The sequence below is a fragment of the Lithobates pipiens genome, unplaced genomic scaffold (assembly GCF_037356315.1).
Source record: "Lithobates pipiens isolate NorthernLeopardFrog02 unplaced genomic scaffold, aLitPip1_a1.2 Scaffold_25, whole genome shotgun sequence".
NCBI classification, from domain to species: domain Eukaryota; kingdom Metazoa; phylum Chordata; class Amphibia; order Anura; family Ranidae; genus Lithobates; species Lithobates pipiens.
In genome coordinates, this window is record NW_027507787.1 from 150,791,442 (window position 1) to 150,813,560 (window position 22,119).

Sequence of the window (22,119 nt, forward strand, 5' to 3'; positions counted from 1 at the left end):
GGAGGGACCCCATGCTTTCTTTTTTTAATTGGTGTGGGGTTTCCCTTAAAATTTATACTAGAACCAAAGGGGAAGGCAACTTAAAACCCAGCTTTTACTGCGCTCTGATTGGGGAAAGCTTTTGCCCAATTAGGGTGCAGAATGCACTGTGCAGCATGCAAGGCATTTGACAGGGCGTACACCCGCCGAACATCCAGAGAAGGGAGTGACAGATTCCATCGTCAGCTCGTCATTAGGGTGGCTGTGTCAGTTTTATTCAGGGACACTGTATTGTCCCGCAATGAAGGTGACCGGACCCAGGACAGACCAGCAAAATGCAGGACCGTCCCGGGCAATCCTAGACAATTGGTCACCCTAAACCAGGGTCATTAGTACTCACAGGACTGTGCTCTCTGTAGTCACCTCCTTGCTAGGTATATCTCTCCCAGGAACCTTCAGTGGAAGCAGTCTCACATGTTGATCTCCAGCCTGGCCTAAAGGGCCTTATGCAACCCGCCCTAGCCCCCACCTCCATAAGTGACAGAATGACTACAGCTGGCTCCTCCTATATACAGGTCCACTCCAGCCAGCCTCCTGTCCTGTCTATGGCTTACATGTACTGACCATCAAAGGTGTGGGGTGCTTGGCTCCCATGCCCCAATGGACAGAGTGCCCCTCCCTGGTTGGCTTATAGCAGGGCACTGACTTACCCATGACATCACTGCAGGATAGCTCTACATAAAACGGGTCTAACACCTGAAGACTAGTGATGGCCGAACGGTTCGCCCGGCGGTCGTTTCGCGGCGAATTTCCGACTTTCGCCGTCCGCGGGTTCGAACGCCTTTTTCCGTTGTTCGCCCCGGCGGACTTACGTGTTTAATGTATACAAGAACTTTAACCTTTCGTGACACGTTTATCATGTGTTACAGGACAACCAATTGAGACATGACAGCTCATGGACACTTGGACATTCCCCCTAACCTATAAATACACCCGATCCGGTGGCCATTTTACATTCTTTCTTCTGTCACTGTAGGGAAAGGATCCTGTGTGGAGTAGGGACAGAGAAAACGCTAGCTATTTGGTACACAAAAGTTCTTTTCAGGACTGGTATAGGTGTTAGGTCAGCAGCCTGAGTTTCTTTTGTCAGTTTAGATAAAGGGACAGAGCGCTGTATGCTGCTATTTTAGGGACAGCTCAGCCAGATTAGTCTTTCTTCATCATCATCATCATCATCATCATTAGCTGTTACTATCAGGTCCACAAAAGAGCTGTTCCAGCTAATCGTTCCAGCCTACTCTTTTTTGCCAATTTGTATAGGGACAGGCAGGAAGCAGTGTGTCAGGCAGTGAGGATAATTTTAAAGACTTGCTGTTACTATTAGTTCCACAAAGGTTCTTTTCAGGACTGGTATCAGTGGTACGGTAATAGGCTTGTACACGTATAATATTCTTTCTTCCAAATATAGAAAGAATATTATACTTGACTGCTGCCCTTCTGCTGCAGTCTGCTAATCATTCACAACTCACTTGTTCCACAAAGCTCTTTATCAGGACTGGTAACTTGGTCTGTCTAGGGTGCTACGGTACATAGGCTTGGGTGCGGTACAGTCTGCTGTTCTGTAAGGACCGCTATCGGTCCACAATAGATAGGGTTGCCGTGCACTACTGCTGACCGCTGCCCTATACTGCAGCAGTCCTTCAGCGGTATAGGGACTGACGCACAGTCTGCTAAACACTAATACACAACCTGCTTGGTCCACAAAAGTTCTTATAAGGACTGGTAACTTGGTATAGGGTGCTACGGTACATAGGCCTGAGTGCGTTACAGTCTGCTGTTCTGTAAGGACCGCTATCGGTCCACAATACATAGGGTTGACGTGCACTACTGCTGACCGCTGCCCTATACTGCAGCAGTCCTTCAGCGGTATAGGGACTGACGCACAGTCTGCTAAACACTAACACACAACCTGCTTGGTCCACAAAAGTTCTTATAAGGACTGGTAACTTGGTATAGGGTGCTACGGTACATAGGCCTGAGTGCAGTACAGTCTGCTGTTCTGTAAGGACTGCTATCGGTCCACAATACATAGGGTTGCCGTGCACTACTGCTGACCGCTGCCCTATACTGCAGCAGTCCTTCAGCGGTATAGGGACTGACGCACAGTCTGCTAAACACTAATACACAACCTGCTTGGTCCACAAAAGTTCTTATAAGGACTGGTAACTTGGTATAGGGTGCTACGGTACATAGGCCTGAGTGCGTTACAGTCTGCTGTTCTGTAAGGACCGCTATCGGTCCACAATACATAGGGTTGCCGTGCACTACTGCTGACCGCTGCCCTATACTGCAGCAGTCCTTCATTGGTATAGGGACTGACGTACAGTCTGCTAATCACTAACACACAACCTGCTTGGTCCACAAAAGTTCTTATAAGGACTGGTAACTTGGTATAGGGTGCTACGGTACATAGGCCTGAGTGCGTTACAGTCTGCTGTTCTGTAAGGACCGCTATCGGTCCACAATACATAGGGTTGCCGTGCACTACTGCTGACCGCTGCCCTATACTGCAGCAGTCCTTCATTGGTATAGGGACTGACGTACAGTCTGCTAATCACTAACACACAACCTGCTTGGTCCACAAAAGTTCTTATAAGGACTGGTAACTTGGTATAGGGTGCTACGGTACATAGGCCTGAGTGCGTTACAGTCTGCTGTTCTGTAAGGACCGCTATCGGTCCACAATACATAGGGTTGCCGTGCACTACTGCTGACCGCTGCCCTATACTGCAGCAGTCCTTCAGCGGTATAGGGACTGACGCACAGTCTGCTAAACACTAACACACAACCTGCTTGGTCCACAAAAGTTCTTATAAGGACTGGTAACTTGGTATAGGGTGCTACGGTACATAGGCCTGAGTGCGTTACAGTCTGCTGTTCTGTAAGGACCGCTATCGGTCCACAATACATAGGGTTGCCGTGCACTACTGCTGACCGCTGCCCTATACTGCAGCAGTCCTTCAGCGGTATAGGGACTGACGCACAGTCTGCTAAACACTAACACACAACCTGCTTGGTCCACAAAAGTTCTTATAAGGACTGGTAACTTGGTATAGGGTGCTACGGTACATAGGCCTGAGTGCGTTACAGTCTGCTGTTCTGTAAGGACCGCTATCGGTCCACAATACATAGGGTTGCCGTGCACTACTGCTGACCGCTGCCCTATACTGCAGCAGTCCTTCAGCGGTATAGGGACTGACGCACAGTCTGCTAAACACTAACACACAACCTGCTTGGTCCACAAAAGTTCTTATAAGGACTGGTAACTTGGTATAGGGTGCTACGGTACATAGGCCTGAGTGCGTTACAGTCTGCTGTTCTGTAAGGACCGCTATCGGTCCACAATACATAGGGTTGCCGTGCACTACTGCTGACCGCTGCCCTATACTGCAGCAGTCCTTCATTGGTATAGGGACTGACGTACAGTCTGCTAATCACTAACACACAACCTGCTTGGTCCACAAAAGTTCTTATAAGGACTGGTAACTTGGTATAGGGTGCTACGGTACATAGGCCTGAGTGCGTTACAGTCTGCTGTTCTGTAAGGACCGCTATCGGTCCACAATACATAGGGTTGCCGTGCACTACTGCTGACCGCTGCCCTATACTGCAGCAGTCCTTCATTGGTATAGGGACTGACGTACAGTCTGCTAATCACTAACACACAACCTGCTTGGTCCACAAAAGTTTTTATAAGGACTGGTAACTTGGTATAGGGTGCTACGGTACATAGGCCTGAGTGCAGTACAGTCTGCTGTTCTGTAAGGACCGCTATCGGTCCACAATACATAGGGTTGACGTGCACTACTGCTGACCGCTGCCCTATACTGCAGCAGTCCTTCATTGGTATAGGGACTGACGTACAGTCTGCTAATCACTAACACACAACCTGCTTGGTCCACAAAAGTTCTTATAAGGACTGGTAACTTGGTATAGGGTGCTACGGTACATAGGCCTGAGTGCAGTACAGTCTGCTGTTCTGTAAGGACCGCTATCGGTCCACAATACATAGGGTTGCCGTGCACTACTGCTGACCGCTGCCCTATACTGCAGCAGTCCTTCATTGGTATAGGGACTGACGTACAGTCTGCTAATCACTAACACACAACCTGCTTGGTCCACAAAAGTTTTTATAAGGACTGGTAACTTGGTATAGGGTGCTACGGTACATAGGCCTGAGTGCAGTACAGTCTGCTGTTCTGTAAGGACCGCTATCGGTCCACAATACATAGGGTTGACGTGCACTACTGCTGACCGCTGCCCTATACTGCAGCAGTCCTTCAGCGGTATAGGGACTAAGAGTTTTGTCACAGGGTGATTTAAAAAATGACAGGCAGAGGAAGAGGCAGGCCCTTCCGCAGGGGTGGTAGGGGTAGGGCAGGAGCAACAGCCTTGAGCCAAAGTGGGAAGTTGCAGAAGGTGCGTTCAATTACTTTAAAGGACGCACCAGACTTGGTTGAGTGGCTCACTCAGCCTTATTCTTCTGCACCCTCCTCATCCTCTCGATCTGCACCCTCTTCTTCACTCTCTGCTATGTGCACCCCCAAAGACACTACCACCAACAACACCACCACCACCACATACCTTCCGCTTGAGTGCAAATGGGGGCCTTCATGCTCCAGTGTTTTAATAGGGACCCCCGTATAAAAAGCATGAGGGTCAAGGACCAGTACTGGGTGGCAACGTACTTAGATCCCCGGTACAAACACAAAATGGCGGAAATGTTACCGCCGTCGCAGAGGGCTGTCAGAATGCAGCACTTCCAGGCCTTGCTTCGAGAAATGCTGCATTCTGCTTTTGCGTGCGCTGGCAGAGGAGCAATTCCCACTCCCAGAGAAGGATTTGCGGGTACCAATCCAACAGCGCCTGCAAGAAGAGGCCGGTTTGAAGATGTGTTGGTGACTTCGGATATGAGGTCATTCTTTCAGCCGACCCATCGACAGGTGTCATCCGGATCCAGCATCAGGGAACGCCTAGACCGTCAGGTGTCCGACTACATTGGGTTAACGGCCGATGTGGACGCTCTGAGGAGTGATGAACCCCTAGACTACTGGGTGGGCAGGCTTGACCTCTGGCCAGAGCTTGCCCAATTTGCAATCGAACTGTTGGCTTGCCCCTCATCCAGTGTCCTGTCCGAAAGGACGTTCAGCGCAGCAGGGGGGATTGTGACCGATAAGCGTACTCGCCTAGCTCACGACAGTGTTAACTACCTCACATTTCTAAAAATGAATGAGGCATGGATCTCGGAGGAATTCAACACATGTGATCAGTAGACCATGTATATGTCTATAAACAATTTTTGGAATCAAGCACACAGACCTTCTTAATTCATTTGGCTCACTTCCCTGACCCAAAAAAGCACACCGTACTATATGCCCCTACCCTCCTCTTTGAAGAGGTTGAGCGGTGTCATATTTCTACTGGGGCTGCTTATTATGAGGGGTTCCCACCATCCCTGTGCTGTGCTGACTTCCTCCTGGGTGTTCTTATTATGAGGGGCTCCCACCATCCCTGTGCTGTGCTGACTTACTCCTGGGGGTTCTTATTATGAGGGGCTCCCACCATCCCTGTGCTGTGCTGACTTCCTCCTGGGGGTTCTTATTATGAGGGGATCACACCATCCCTGTGCTGTGCTGACTTCCTCCTGGGGCTGCTTACGGTGCTGCTGTCAGCGCTGTATGTCACGGAGCTGCTGTCAGCGCTGTATGTCACGGAGCTGCTGTCAGCGCTGTATGTCACGGAGCTGCTGTCAGCGCTGTATGTCACGGAGCTGCTGTCAGCGCTGTATGTCACGGAGCTGCTGTCAGCGCTGTATGTCACGGAGCTGCTGTCAGCGCTGTATGTCACGGAGCTGCTGTCAGCGCTGTATGTCACGGAGCTGCTGTCAGCGCTGTATGTCACGGTGCTGCTGTCAGCGCTGTATGTCACGGAGCTGCTGTCAGCGCTGTATGTCACGGAGCTGCTGTCAGTGCTGTATGTCACGGAGCTGCTGTCAGCGCTGTATGTCACGGAGCTGCTGTCAGCGCTGTATGTCACGGAGCTGCTGTCAGCGCTGTATGTCACGGTGCTGCTGTCAGCGCTGTATGTCACGGAGCTGCTGTCAGCGCTGTATGTCACGGAGCTGCTGTCAGTGCTGTATGTCACGGAGCTGCTGTCAGCGCTGTATGTCACGGAGCTGCTGTCAAGCTGCTGTCAGCGCTGTATGTCACGGAGCTGCTGTCAGCGCTGTATGTCACGGTGCTGCTGTCAGCGCTGTATGTCACGGAGCTGCTGTCAGCGCTGTATGTCACGGAGCTGCTGTCAGCGCTGTATGTCACGGAGCTGCTGTCAGCGCTGTATGTCACGGAGCTGCTGTCAGCGCTGTATGTCACGGAGCTGCTGTCAGCGCTGTATGTCACGGTGCTGATGTCAGTGCTCTGTATTACGGTGCTGCTGTCAGTGCTCTGTATCTCCTGCACCCTCTTGTTTGCCTACCCTGGTCCCTGACCTTCCCTCTCCTCCATTGCCTTCATTAGCTCCATAGTCCTGAATTGTCAGAACAATTTCCCAAATAAAAAAAAAATGCTTGTAGTTATCGATCCCAAATTCACCTCATACATGTATTATGCTATTGTCCAGGTGGTGGGACTACGTGCTACCCCCTAATAATTACCCCGTGGCCGCAAATTCGACCTAAAGGTTTGCGAAATTCGCCTCCCATTGAAGTCAATGGAGCCCGCGGCGAACGGTCGTTTTCGCGAACGTTTGTGCCCGTTCGCGTTTCGCGTTCGCGAAACGTCCCGTCGGAAGTTCGTCCATCACTACTGAAGACCTCCCCTACTGTAACTAGACACTATACTGGAACAGAGCCACCTAATGGCAAAGTAGCTAACTACACCTGCCTACACCCTGGTTTCCTTCCACACTCCACAGGCATGATGGTAGGTTAATTGGTTCCTGTCTTAATTGGTCTTAGTATATATATATGTGAGTCAGGGACCTTAGATTGTAAGCTCGTTGAGGGCAGGGACTAATGTCAGTGCACAGTATGTAAAGCCCTGCATTAGTCGGCGCTATATAAATATCTGTATATCAAGCAGTGCAATCAGTATCACTGATTGACAGCCAATGCAATAAGATCATGCTACATACTGAAGCTATCCATACACGTAACAATTTGATAAAGCCTTCAGGCTTTGTTCACACCACTGTGGGAACACGCACAAAATTATGCATTTTACTGCAATGCACAAAAATGCACTGCCTCTTGGCAGACGACAGTAGTGCCATTAACTGCTTCCCTCCCACACTATAGCCAAAAGACTTCCAGTTCTGGGGCATGCATTAGTGACTGCTATGTCTTTTGGCCAATCACAATTTCCCTTTTACCTTGTGATCAGCCGTGCCCAATCACAGCTGATCACATGTAAACAGACTTGCCGGTTATTGGTAGTCTTTTCCTCACGCGCTGTGTCTGTGTGAGGAAAGGATTGCTGATAAGTGGCAAGCCTGCCAGTACATTGTTTACACTCAAAATCAGGCCCTTCAGTGCAGCTTATCAGTGCCCACCAGCAGGGCAGGACTTAGGGTGGTGGAGGCCCCTGGGCTTGAGTCACTTTCGGGCCCTACCTTCTATATATTATCATATTTATCGGTGTATAACACGCACCCCAAGTTTAGGAGGGAATTTTAAAAACTTTTAGGAGGGAAGTTTATGGAAAAAACGTACATTTAAATGCCCACCAATGCAGCCTTATCAGTGTCCATCTGCAGCCTTGTCCAGTGTCATTGCAGCCTTGTCAGTGTCATTTGTAGCCTTGTCAGTGTAGCCTTGTCATTTGCAGCCTTGTCATTGCAGCCTTGAAGTTTAAAAATGGCCCCGCCGAGATACAGAGTCCTCTGTATCTCGGCGGCTCTCTGTGACTCTCGGGTCCTCTCAGCAGCTCTCGGGTCCTCTCGCAGTCCTGAGCGGAGCCAAGAGTAGCCGAGTGTACTTGGCTTGGCTCACAGTCATGCCCAGTCCCTGTGTTATGTCCATCATAGGCCAGGACTGGGCGTGACTGTGCGGAGTGGAGCCATGAACACTTTGCTATGTGTCTCAGCGGGGCCCTCTATTGGGCGGGGCCCATGGGCTTGAGCCCAGTCAAGTCCAATGGTAAGTCCTTCCCTGCCCACCAGTACTGCCTATTAGTGCCCATCAGGGCCACCGCATCAGTGCAGCATCATCAGAGCACATCAGTGCAGCCTCATTAGTACCCATCAGTTCTGCCTTGTCAGTGCCCATCAGTGCAGCCTCATCAGTGCAGCTTATCAGTGCCTATCAGCACAGCCTTTTCAGTGCCTATCAGTGTCACCTTCTTGTCAGCGCCCATCAATGCAGCTTATCAGTGCAGCCTCATCAATGCCCATCAGTGAACAAGAAAAATTACTTATTTGCAAAAAAGTTTAACAGAAACTAAAAAAAAATGTTTTTTTTTTTTAAAGATTTCCAGCCTTTTTAATATCTGCTTAGCAAAAATCTTTAAAAACCGCAGTGGTGATTACATATCACCAAAAGAAAGCTCTATCTAAAAAAAAAAAAATCAAAAATGATAAATATTTTTTTTTATATGGGTACAGTGTTGCATGACAGCGCAATTATCATTCAAAGTGTGACAGCGCTGAAAACTGAAATTGCTGAAAGTGCTATTTTGAAAATGGGGCAGGCACCATTTTTATGAATTTCTTGCGCATAGGGCAGCCCATTGAAATTAATGGGCTGTCCCAAATGGGATGTGCAGGACTGCATGGAAACACGCAAAAAGTGCACACGCTTGGTTGCACCTCCTGGTCTGAAATGAGCAAGTACTTTTTGTCGAAAATGGCACAGCAAGTAACAATATAAACGAGTGCATTTAATTGACCTCAATCGAACCCAGGGAAAACTTAATGGAACTGTCCACACTACAATGCACCAATATATGGCACAGCGCAATGCATATATCATGCATTGTAGGGCATTGTGTTATAAAAAAAGGGCCATGTACATTTTTTTTTCATATATAGCTGTACCTTGGCAGTCCAAACATAATGAAAGAGCTGCCTTAATGTAATGCACCTTAACGCATGCCCCAACACACATAGGTCAGCACATCCTAATGAATTGGCTAAGGGCTAATGGGCCCTGAGAATTCTTGCTTTCAAACAGGATGATTATTGCCCTTCCATGATTGGATCAGGAGACAATGATCAGTTACGGCAGGGGTGTCCAAACTTTTTTCAAAGAGGACCAGATTGGATGAAGTGAACATGCGTGAAGGCTGACATTTTTTGAATCATTAAAATTTGGTATAATGCCGCGTACTTTTTGACAGCAAAGGTCCGACGGAACAAATCCGTCAGACACTTTGATTGTGTGTGGGCTCCATCGAACCTTTGCTGTCCAAAAATATGATGGACTTTAGAAATAGAACATGTTTCAAATTTTTACACAGGAACTCTGCCATGCCCAGTTCCTATGGAGAAATCCGCTCGTCTGTATGCTAGTCCGTCGGACGAAAACCGACGCTAGGGTAGCTATTGGCTACTGGCTATGAACGTCCTTATTCTAGTTCGGTCGTACGTCATCACGTTCGAATCCATCGGACTTTGGTGTGATTGTGTGTGGCCGCTCATTTGGAAAGTCAGTCAGAACTCCGCCGAAAGTCCGTCAGGAAGACCGTCGGACCTAGTCTGCACCGCTCAGGACTAAGGATGAGCTTGGGCATGTTATTTGGATATACTGTATTTATTGGTGTATTACACGCACCTTCACTTTAAGAGGGAAGTTTCAGGAAAAACGTAAATTTTAAATAAAGAACTGTGAAGCAAAATAAGGGTCAATGCCCATCAATGCAGCCTGAACAGTGCCCATCTGCAGCCTCACCATTGCCTGAATGCAGCATTACCTTTGCAATCAATGCTGCCTTACCATTGCCATGAATGCAGCCTCACCATTGCCACAAATTCAGCCTCACCATTGCCATGAATGCAGCCTCACCATTTCCATAAATTCAGCCTCACCATTGCCACAAATTCACTATTCCCACAAATTCAGCCTCACCATTGCCATGAATGCAGCCTCACTATTGCCATGAATGCAGCCTTACCATTGCCATGAATGCAGCCTTACCATTGCCATGAATGCAGCCTTACCATTGCCATGAATGCAGCCTCACCATTGTCATGAATGCAGCCTCACCATTGCCATGAATGCAGCCTCACCATAGTCATGAATGCAGCCTCAACATTGCCATGAATGCAGCCTCACCATTGTCATGAATGCAGCCTCACCATTGTCATGAATGCAGCCTCACCATTGCCTTAAATGCAGCCTCACCATTGTCATGAATTCAGCCTCACCATTGCCATGAATGCAGCCTCACCATTGTCACGAATGCAGCCTCACCATTGCCATGAACGCAGCCTTACCTTTGCAATCCATGCACCCTCACCATTGCCATGAATGCAGCCTCACCATTCCCATGAATCCAGCCTCACTATTCCCACAAATTCAGCCTCACCATTGCCATGAATGCAGCCTCACTATTGTCATGAATGCAGCCTTACCATTGCCATGAATGCAGCCTTACCATTGCCATGAATGCAGCCTCACCATTGTCATGAATGCAGCCTCACCATTGTCATGAATGCAGCCTCACCATTGCCATGAATGCAGCCTCACCATTGTCATGAATGCAGCCTCACCATTGTCATGAATGCAGCCTCACCATTGCCTGGAATGCAGCCCTACCATTTCCATCAGTGCAGCCTGATCAATACCCATCTGCAGCCTTGGGGGGGACAGGGAGGGGGGCGGGACGAGTGCCGACAGATTACATACAGGAGAATCTCCTGTTTACTTGGTGGCCTCTTTAACACAAAGTTCTGCCTCCTATGATAGACAAAACCATCATTCAATGCCAGCCCAGGAGATGGAACTTCCTATTATAGATGCCACCAAGTAAACAACAGATCCTCCTGTATGTAATCTGACAGCACTCACCCCGCCCCCTCCCTGTCCCCTCCGAGGCAGAGCTGATAAATGCAGTACACATTTTTTGTGGCCCTGGGGGCCACAAAAGATATATATAGAAAGGCCAGTATGGTGGCCTGAAATTATGGGAGGAGCCCGGTGGAGTATATAACCAGCCCGTTCGCCTATCTTCCTCGTCGGTTCCGGTGTGCGATATCTGTTACGTCAGAAATCAAGGGCCGACTATCCTCGAGACCAAACGTAGTGAGTCGTGTTCGTGAGTTCCCGTGTTGTCCCGGTCGTGTTCGTGTTGTCAAGTCGCCTTGTCGTTCGTCAGCGTCCGTGGGTTTGCCGTCCGAGTGTCGCTATACTCAACTAATTTTCTGTTGTCGTACAACACGTCTGGGCCGGCTGTCGCAGGTAGGGCTTCGGCACCCTTTTCATTTCACGTGTTACAATGTTGCGTAAACGAGATACCCTGAACTCACGAACCTCTCACTTTCATTTCACGAACGTTTTAAGCCGTGGTACTCGTACGCGTTACCTCATGTCACTACCCCTTCTTTCGAAAGAAGTCGTTTTCACCTTTTCGGGACATGTCGATCGTGCCACATCAGGCACTTCGTTTCGTAGGTCTAAGCCGAACGACTCCCCGATCATTTCTATATATTCGAATCGATCGAATCGTTTCGTAATCACAGCCGACTGCTCGTTACGTTAAATCAAGCAGTCCGGACAATGGCAATTTCACGTTGTTTTCAAGCCGTAAACCGGTCGGACCGTTCCAAATTCAAATGATTGCATGCCATTTCAATCATTTTATGCTGTTTGAGTTATGTCTGTCATTTTCATCTCATTTCAAATCATTTCAGTCTGTTATGTCAGATCAATTCATTTCTACCATTCTAAATCATTTCATCATTTCTGTCACTTACCGCGCTCCGGTGCGAATCCTGTCGCATCTCTGATGCACCGATTCGCTTCGAAGTGCCCCAGGGTTCGGCCTCATTTCTGTACATGCTCCAGAGACTGAATCACTGGCAGGTTCAGGCACGGTCCTTGATTCTAGTCTTTGTCATGGCATACCATTTCTGTCACTTATTACGCTCCAATTCGAATCCTGTCGCATTCTTTTATGCACCGATTCGTTCTGGTGTGCCCAGCTGCTACGCCTCATTTCAGTACATGCTCCAGAGACGGATTCTTTGTTGTAACCATCAGTCCAGTCCTTGAATTTTGTCTCTGTCATGGCATATCATTTCTGTCACTTATTACGCTCCAATTCGAATCCTGTCGCATTCTTTTATGCACCGATTCGTTCTGGTGTGCCCAGCTGCTACGCCTCATTTCAGTACATGCTCCAGAGACGGATTCTTTGTTGTAACCATCGGTCCAGTCGTTGAATCTTGTCTCTGTCATGGCATATCATTTCTGTCACTTATTACGATCCAATTCGAATCCTGTCGCATTCTTTTATGCACCGATTCGTTCTGGTGTGCCCAGCTGCTACGCCTCATTTCAGTACATGCTCCAGAGACGGATTCTTTTGTTGTAACCATCAGTCCAGTCGTTGAATCTCGTCTCTGTCATGGCATATCATTTCTGTCACTTATTACGCTCCGATTCGAATCCTGTTGCATTTATTTATGCACCGATTCGTTCCGGTGCGCCCAGCTGTTACGCCTCATTTCAGTACATGCTCCAAAGACAGGATTCATCTGTTTGGTTCAAGGGCTCGTCCTCTGATTCTTGTCTTTGTCATGGGTTTTTCATTTCATTTCACCTATCACGTTCCGGTACGAATAGTCACATCTGTGTACCAAATTCGTCTCGGCGTGCCCCAGGAATGGCCTCATTTCAGTACATGCTCCAGAATCCGTTTCGTGCTCGGTCGCAAGTTGTGGCATGGCGATCTGGATCTCTGTCATGGCAGGTTCTCTCATTTCACTGTCACATACCGCTTCCCGGCTTGGGTCCAGTTGATTCTTCAATGTTTGGATGCCTGCCGGGGGCTTTGCTCCTCGGCCTCATTTCATTATAAATTGCCTCAAAAGGGAAAACACAGCTTCGTTTAGGCGTGTCTCGCTGTTTTCTCCACATACAAGCGTAGACTTCTTGCAATCGTTGCAAACACACATCCAAGCGTAGACTTCTTGCAATCGTTGCAAGCACGCATCCAGACATAGACTTTTCGCAATCATTGCAAGCACGCATTCGAGCATAGACCTCTTGCACTTATTACTAGCACGCATTCGGGCATAGACCTCTTGCAATCGTTGCAAGCACGCATTCGAGCATAGACCTCTTGCGATCATTACAAGCACGCATTCGAGCATAGACCTCTTGCAATCATTGCATGCACGCATTCGAGCATAGACCTCTGGCGATCATTGCGAGCACGCATTCGAGCATAGACCTCTTGCACTCATTGCAAGCACGCTCTCGAGTATAGACCTCTTGCAATCATTGCAAGCACGCATTCGAGCATAGACCTCTTGCAATCATTGCAAGCACGCATTCGAGCATAGACCTCTTGCGATCATTGCAAGCACGCATTCGAGCCTAGACCTCTTGCAATCATGGCAAGCACGCATTTGAGCATAGACCTCTTGCAATCGTTGCAAGCAGATGTCCAGGCACAACTTATGGCAATCATTGCTGGCAGGCACTTCTGGCTGCTCAATAGATTGCTTTGGGGGAAGCCTGGATACCTTCCTAAAGGTACGTTGTATTACGGGGTACTTGTATTTATAGGTATAGTTGATCCAGGGAAAAATCCGATTGCCTCTCGAGGGGTCAGGAAGGAATTTTTTCCCTGCTGTAGCAAATTGGGCCATGCTCTGTTTGGGGTTTTTTGCCTTCCTCTGGATCAGCTGCGGGCGTAGAATTGGGTGTGTCGGGTTGTGTGATACCTTATTTATTTTGATTTGTGGTGGGACTGGATGGACTTCTGTCTTTTCCGGCCTGGCTACCCACGTAATCTACCGTAATTCCTTGCAGTCGTTGCAGGCACGAGTCCTGGCATAACTCCTTGCGTTAGTTACAGGCACGCACCCTAGCATAACATCTTGCAATCGTAGCAAGCACGCATCCTGGGTAACATCTTGCAATCATCGCAAGCACGCGTCCGAACATACATTCAAGCACAACTCCTGCAGTCTTCACAGTGCACATGCGGTAACACGAATTGCTCACAGTCACTACGTACACATCTCCAGTGACAAACTCCCGGGCAATTGTCGCAAGCACACATTTAACACAACTTTGGTCATGCCAAGGCTCGCGACTTAGCATAACTTCTTGCAATCACTCGTTGGCAAGCACGTTCTCAGTGGCACACAAGCTGGCTACACGTCATTTTCAGCAGCACTTAATTGGCCACTCGTCTCCTGTGGCTTTTCTTACAAACCACTCACTGTTGTCTGCCTACCCGTCTCTTCCATAGGACAGTTGAGTTCAACTTCCGTCCCGCGCCAGGATCATGTTGACACACGCAACTGGCTTCTTCCTGTAGCACGCCCAGGCTATTTCTAGCCAGCGTTCAGCATTTCTTATCTTTACAATGCACGGAGAGCCATCTGTCGTTCGGCCCATACAGCAAGTTCCCCACTACAAGGCATCCAGAGGCATCAGCCCATAGCCAACGGCAAACGTTCGCCCATCACAACGGCCATCTTTAGGGGCATATAATATCCTCGCATATTCCCCAGTCTAGTCATCCAAAAGACACCTACAGTCCCTACACGGCATGTCGAGTTTCGCTAGGCACATCATCCCTCAGGGTCGCGCCTTTGTGTCACGCCTATTGGTCTTACTGTCCCTCTCACAGGGTCCAGAGCAAGTCCTCAGCCTGGATCCCGCGGCAATAGCAGTCCTTGCTATGCGGGAGGAATTCCTATCGCCTGGGAATGGCGTCTCCCTGTTCATTCCCTCCGTGTCTTCCCTTTCTCCCCAGGTGATGACCGACGCAGCAGCCTCCACGGGCTTGCGGCTGTTTTTTGGCCACCTCTGGCTCGCAGCTCCCTGGCCTCCCCAGTTACTGGCAATTCCCGGCTGCGCCAAGGCGTCCTCTCTGTTGGTATGTCCTTCCTACGTCGACTGGTCCAGCTCTTGTTGTTGTTTCAGTTCAACATCCATTGTTCCTTTATCCCCGGTAAATTCAATCAGGCAGCGGACGCCCTCTCCCGCTTTAACCTTGTCTCGTTTTCGATTAGGTACCCGGAGCCGGTCCAACATCAGCAGCTTTCCCGGACTGGTCTTAACTGACCCTGGATTAGCCCCTCACCTCCTAGCGGCTACCCAACTCATTTGATCACTCCCTTTCCCGCAATACCCTCAAGGCCTATCAATCAGCCTGGAGGGCCTTTAACCACTTCATCACGTATCACAGCACAGAGACGTCCCGTGTCAAGCAAGTCATAGCCTTCATTTCCTACTGCCACTCGCAGTTGGCATTATCCTTTAATACGATCCGGCTATACCTGACCGGTGTACAACATTTCACGTCCCTCCAGGACCCTACCGTACCCTTCCTATTTTCTTACCACGCCGTTCGGGCTGTTATGCGCTGTATCCAGAAGCGCCAGCCGATGGCCGGCACCAAAACGACTGCCTATCACAAGAGACGTTTTAGTAATATGTCAGATATCCTGGCCACTTCACCTTTTCGGTCTCCACGTTAGTGTCATTTACAAGCAGCCATACACCTGGCCTTCTACGGCTTCTTACGGCCAAGCGAGTTTACTTGTAGTAGCCTCACAGCACGCATGCTGTGCAAGCACCACCTGGTCCGATACGAAGACCATTTCGTCTTACACTTAGCAGTCTCCTAGACGCAGCAGCTTGGCTCGGGTACGGACATACACTTCTATAAGTCCAACAACCGCTGGTACCCGGTCGCCATTCTCACCCGCTTGTTGACCCTTTTGGCTGATCAACCAGGAACTAGTCCGCTTCTGCCATTTCTCACTAAACCTCTGAACGCTGCCCGATGGAACATGTCAGGATACTCCCGGGTATCCTTCACCTCTATCCTGCTCACATTATCAAGAAGTTGGGCAGATGGAGGTCCACCTGTTTCGCCCGCTACATACCCAATCCGCAAGTGGAGATGACCCAGGCCTTTGTCGAGCTCACCCAGTAACAAACTTGAATCAATAAAATGCAACCCCTACCTGAATGTTTTGCCCCCTTATTTTGGTATACCGTACGTCAGACCAGGGCACACTTTCAGGTCCATTTCAAGTAAGCGAGTTTATGTTAACCTTGTTTGTCATCTTTATCCGTATCGGTCAGAGGGCTCTGGACCATAAATAGAAAGGCCAGTATGGTGGCCTGAAATTATGGGAGGAGCCCGGTGGAGTATATAACCAGCCCGTTCGCCTATCTTCCTCGTCGGTTCCGGTGCGCGATACCCACCCACCCATCCCCTTTTTCAGGGCATTTCTCAAGCATTATACTCCTCATGAGAGTACTCATTTCACTCCATTCATATTCATTTCATTTATCACCCACTTCTCTATCTAAGGTATGCCCCCTTATTTTGGTATACCGTACGTCAGACCAGGGCACACTTTCAGGTCCATTTCAAGTAAGCGAGTTTATGTTAACCTTGTTTGTCATCTTTATCCGTATCGGTCAGAGGGCTCTGGACCATAAATATATATATATATATATATATATATATATATATATATATAATATATATATATATATATATATAATATATATATATAATATATATATATACAAATAATCAAGGGGGGCGTATTAAACTGCAACATGGGCCGCATTTGGCTCGCGGGCCATACTTTGGACATGCCTGAGTTATGGGTATGGGGGGGTTGGGGAGGGGTATTACTGGCTCCTATTAGGTTTTTGAGCCACTTGTAATTGTGAACATGTATGTTTACACAGAATGGTCATGTGGTGGTGGCATTTTATGCCCTATCTTTGGCCACAGGAAGAGTAATCAAATATTATGCAGCCAATTGACAGGGCTTCTAAGGCAGCCCATACATTGACCATTTTTGTTTTGTTAAAACGAGTGGGTTTAACAACAAAAAAAACATCAGATTCCTACATCCACACATTCGAGGATGGGGGAATCACTCCCGCCAAGCTATTATATTCTGACAGTGGGGAGACTTCCCCACCGTCAGAATACAGTGATCAGCAGCAAGGATCGTTTGAGAAAACCCTGGCAGGCTGGATAAGTTGATTGACTGATTGACTTGTGTACAAGCATCCTACCCGTATATGGTTTGAAATTCAGCCGGTGGAGGAGACACCATTCACACCTTGGTGAAAATGGGGGCATGTTAAAAAAATATTTAAAACAATAATGAATTAACCACTTGCCAACCGGCTCGCGACGATATACATTGACAAAATAGCTCTCCAACACAAACTGACATACCTGTAAGCCAGTCTGTAAAAGCAGGATAGCGGGCACGCACCCCGGGAGCATGCCTGCGGGTCCTGTGGACTCGATGTCCCCTGGCAGCCCATGATCACGACAGGGAGAGGCAGAATGGGGAAATGCATGTAAAAATTGCATTTCCCCATTCTGCCTAATGACAGGACAAGGATCTACTGCTCCCAGTGATCAGGAACAGTGATCTCTGCCATTTTTCAGTAAGCCCACCCCCTACAGTTAGAACACACTGAGGGAACACACTTAACCCCATGATTGCCCCCTAGTGTTAACCCCTTCCCTGCCAGTGTCATTTTTACATTGATCAGCGCATTTTTATAACACTGATCAATGTAATAATGTCACTGGTCCCCAAAAAGTGTAATTTGGGGTCAGATTTGTCCGCCTCAATGTGGCAGTCCCGCTAACAATCACTGATCACCGCCCTCACCAGTAAAAACAATAAAAAAAAATAAAAAAATAAAGGTAGTTTTTAGACACAATAACTATTGCACAAACCAATCAATATACACCTATTGTGATTTTGTTTACCAAAAATATGTAGAAGAATACATATCGACCTAAACTGATGAATAAATTCGTTATTTTATATTTATTTTTGGATATGTATTATAGCAGAAAGTAATTTTCAAAATTGTCGCTATTTTTTTGTTTATAGCGCAAAAAATAAAAACCGCAGAGGTGACCAAATACCACCAAAAGAAAGCTCTATTTATGGGAAAAAAAGAAAGTCAATTTTGTTTGCACGACTGCGCAATTGTCAGTTAAAGCGACGCAGTGCCGTATGGCAAAAAATGCTCTGGTCATTAAAGGGGCAAATTCTTCCAGGGCGAAAGTGGTTAAAAAAGTGAATACAAATAAAAAGTTGTTTCCAATTGCTGAAGGTGGGAGACTTGTAGGGATTAAAAGAGCTGAGCTTAGTGAAAGTCCACTTTAAACTAAAATTCAAAGCCACTTGACTCTTCTAAACATAGGTATCAGAAAGCATTTGGTGAGTAATAGAAACACATACACAGGCCAATTGGATACCATCCGTATGGAGCTTGCTAGAGTGACGCTGAGACTCACACCCGGACGGGGGTTCAATACTAACTATCCAAAATATCCAATTGTATTAGCCAAATGTTTCCAAAATAGCAGCAATCCATGAAAACCAAAACTGCCACCACTTCAGATATTAGTAACAAAACAATTGGTGAAATAAGACATTTTTTTCTAAATTTTCTCTCCACCGAAGGTAGTATTTTGTACAAATTCCCAACAAACTTTTTTCTCTTTGAAATGTACTGCTGGTAAGTTATTTAAAATGAAAAAGTAAAAAAAAAAGTTAGAATTGAACAAAATAATGGAAATGTAGTACTTCTGATGAGAATTTGATGGACCCTGATGAGAATTTGATGGACCCCGATGAGAATTTGATGGACCCTGATGAGAATTTGATGAGAATGTGATAGTCCCTGGTGAAGATTCGTTTTTCTAACCCGGTTTTGTTCACCCCCCCAACATATATACATTGTACAATAAAGAAGTTTGGATAGTGATACCCTCAACCAGATTTTTCAAACCCCAGTTCCAATGGATCCCCAATACTTACAGAGGATGACGCAATGGTCAGAAGGGAAAGGATCCCGATGAGCTGAGTGGGTCTCATGGCTGGTCAGGTCCTTCTTCTCCAATGCACACAGTACAGAGTCTATATTGACCTGGACAGTTTACACTCCCCTTGTGTCCAACCTCCTTTACATTAGTAAACAATGGATCCAATGGAGGGGGTGGTCAGCCCAACCTGAATGTCAACATGTAAGTACAAGTCCCAGAACAGGGCAGATCCCCCATTCCTTGCTGTGAGAGGCCTTTAGAAAAATTAGCACAATAATTGATACTGTTTTGCTACACTCTGTCCTATGTTGTTGCTATTTTTGTCCTACCTTCTAACAGCTTTCACAATAGTGCACTGCAGCAATGTAATTAAAAAATCAACACTGTCCTCAGGAAAGTTCATTCTTTAGGGAAGATAATCACCTATTTCATTAAGCCCTCATTTACATTGACTTCATCTAAAATTGCACAATCTCAAAGCTGCATGTCGGTGCCACTTTGGGTGTGACTTGGAAGACATTTGTGCAGCTTCATGCACAGATGTCTATTGAAGTAGCACCTGGAATCACCAAATGTTTTGCAGGAACTCCTTTTGCAAATCGGTGCGGCACCACAAAGTCGGCGTCGCACCGAGATTTTAAACAGTGCCATTGCTGGCAATAGGCTGCGACTTGTCATGCGATTTGACCTGTCAAATCGCATGACAAGTCGCCCCAATGTGAACAGGGACTAAGGGTAACGCAAATTCGGTAAATTTGATTGCAATAAAACATGAAGTCATACAGCAGATGTAAGTGAACTCAATTACTAAAATCTCAAGCAGCTTTAAAGTGGTTGTATACCCCCAATGCGGAAGTTGTACCTATATGTAAGCCTATAATAAGGCATACCTATAGGTACTGTAAATATCTCCTAAACGTGCGCTAGGCAGGACCTGGCATTCAAGGAAGTGGTTGCAAAGTGGTTGCTGGTGATCAGCAGCACGGAGATGCAAAAACTGATAAAAAAGGCAATCATTTTTAATCTGCAGCTTTCATTAAAATATGTGCAGGTGACCCTGCCATGAAGGTTGTTGATTAGCCGCTTCAGACCCAGAAGATTTTACCCCCTTCCTGACCAGAGCGCTTTTTACAATTTGGCACTGCTTCGCTTTAACTGACAATTGCGTGGTCATTCGATGTTGTACTAGAACAAAATTTGCATCCTTTTTTTTCCCCATAAATAGAGATTTCTTTTGGTGATATTTGATCACCTCAAACAATATGTTTTACTTTTTGCTATAATAAATATCTCCAAAGTTTTAAAAAAAAACACTTTTCTTCAGTTTAAGCTGATATTTATTCTTCTACATATTTTTGGTAAATAAAACCGCAATAAACGTAGGTTTATTGGTTTGAGCAAAAGTGTATAGCGTCTGCAAACTATGGGAAAGATTTATGGCATTTTTATGGCATTTTTATTATTCGTTTTTTTTTACTAGTAATGGCGGTGATCTGCGATTTTTAGCGGTACTGCGACATTGCGATGGACAGATCGGAGACCTTTGACACTTTTTTTGGGACCACTGGCATTTATACAGCGACCAGTACTATAAAAATGCACTGATTACTGTGTAAATGTCGCTGCCAGGGAAAGAGTTAACACTAGGGTGCGATCAAGGTGTTCCCTCAGCGTGTTCTAAGTGTATGGGGATGGGAGTGACTAGGAGAGGAGCCATATCGTTTTTCCTACTTCGTAGGAAGAAACACTATTGCTCCTCTCCTCTGACAGCACAGGGATTTGTGTGTTTATACACACACAAATCCCCGTACTGGCTCTCGTGCATGCAATCATGCGCGACTGACAGTGATCGTGCCCACCGGCCACGCACATCAGGTCACCCGCCATGCAGTAGGTGCACACCCACGCCCTTTGGTCAGGATTTTTGACACCCTAGGCGAAACCTCATTTTCCCCTGCCTATGTAAACCCCACCTTTTTAATGAAGCTCCCATAAAATGCAGCTTACCAGCGCCCATCAATGCAGCCTACCAGTGCCCATCGATGCAGCCTAACAGTGCCCATTGACGAATGTTTGCTTGCTTCTATTCATTCGGGAATCAGGAGACAGCCACCGCTGTGCCTCTGACACTATGTGCGAATGGAGTGCCGGCTGCCTGCTGATTCGGAAACTTAGTTGCTTGCTGCAGAGAGAAGAGAGTAGGAAAGCCAGTGGCCGGACATCCTAGGCAGCAGTGCACCCTAGGCGGATGCCTACTTTCCCTAGTGGTTGCACCGGCCCTGCCTCTGGTGGCTGAAAAATAGGTAGGGCGTACCCATACAGAATTTTGCCCAGGAGAGCCATTGTGCCGCAGTATATCTGCGTGACACGGCCGGCAAGTGATTAAGCACTTCCTGTTTTAGGGTGACACCACTCTGTCCTTGTTTCCAAATTTTTCTCCTGCATTGTGTAAGGCTACAGGCACCCATTCTAATGTACAATACACATGGCCCAGTGCGAAACCCATCCTGGGAAAAGCAATGAAGACTTTACTGGAGTGCATGTAGACAAGGAATGGCTGTGAAGAGGCAGCAGGAAACCAGCAGCTCTGCGGCATGAATGAAAAAACAGATGAAAACAGGATTTTGTTACTAATTGTATAAGCATGGTTAAATCTACAGCTTTCATTACTATAATCCCTCTTGACCCTGCCATGAGGTTCAGGGTTCAGATATTTTCTTATATAGCATGACAACACTCTGTCTGTCTACCATTTGTGCTCCTATGTGGTCACCCTCAGGCTAGAGGCAGCCATGTTATCACACATTACACCGGCGTATTCCACTGTTGTCCCCATCAGGAAACCCATCCTGAGAAATAGCATGCAGCCATCGCTGGAGTGCATTTAGACAGGAAGTGGCTACAAAGAGGCTACAGGAGATCAGCAGTACTTAGATATAACAAAGAGGAAATACAAGATGAAAATAAGGATTTTAAGATAATTGTGTCAGTGTTTTTCTAAGAACCTTTTATAATATATATTACATTTGCAGGTTCTGCTTCCTGAATTGCAGCACTACCAAATGGTTTTGCT

General features: G+C 47.2%; 1 protein-coding gene across 2 annotated transcripts in view; it reads right to left on the reverse strand.

Moving 5' to 3' along the window:
* HABP2 (hyaluronan binding protein 2) overlaps positions 1 to 19,155 on the reverse strand; it is a 62,437-nt gene extending 43,282 nt beyond the window's left edge. The window contains exon 1 of one of the 2 annotated variants that reach the window (XM_077454997.1): positions 19,042 to 19,155. In XM_077454997.1, the coding sequence (XP_077311123.1) occupies positions 19,042 to 19,098 (57 nt within the window). In that variant the 5' untranslated portion in view covers positions 19,099 to 19,155. The remainder of the gene's footprint in view (positions 1 to 19,041) is intronic. The other variant, XM_077454998.1, reaches the window with a different exon arrangement.
* Between the last annotated feature and the right edge of the window lie 2,964 nt (positions 19,156 to 22,119).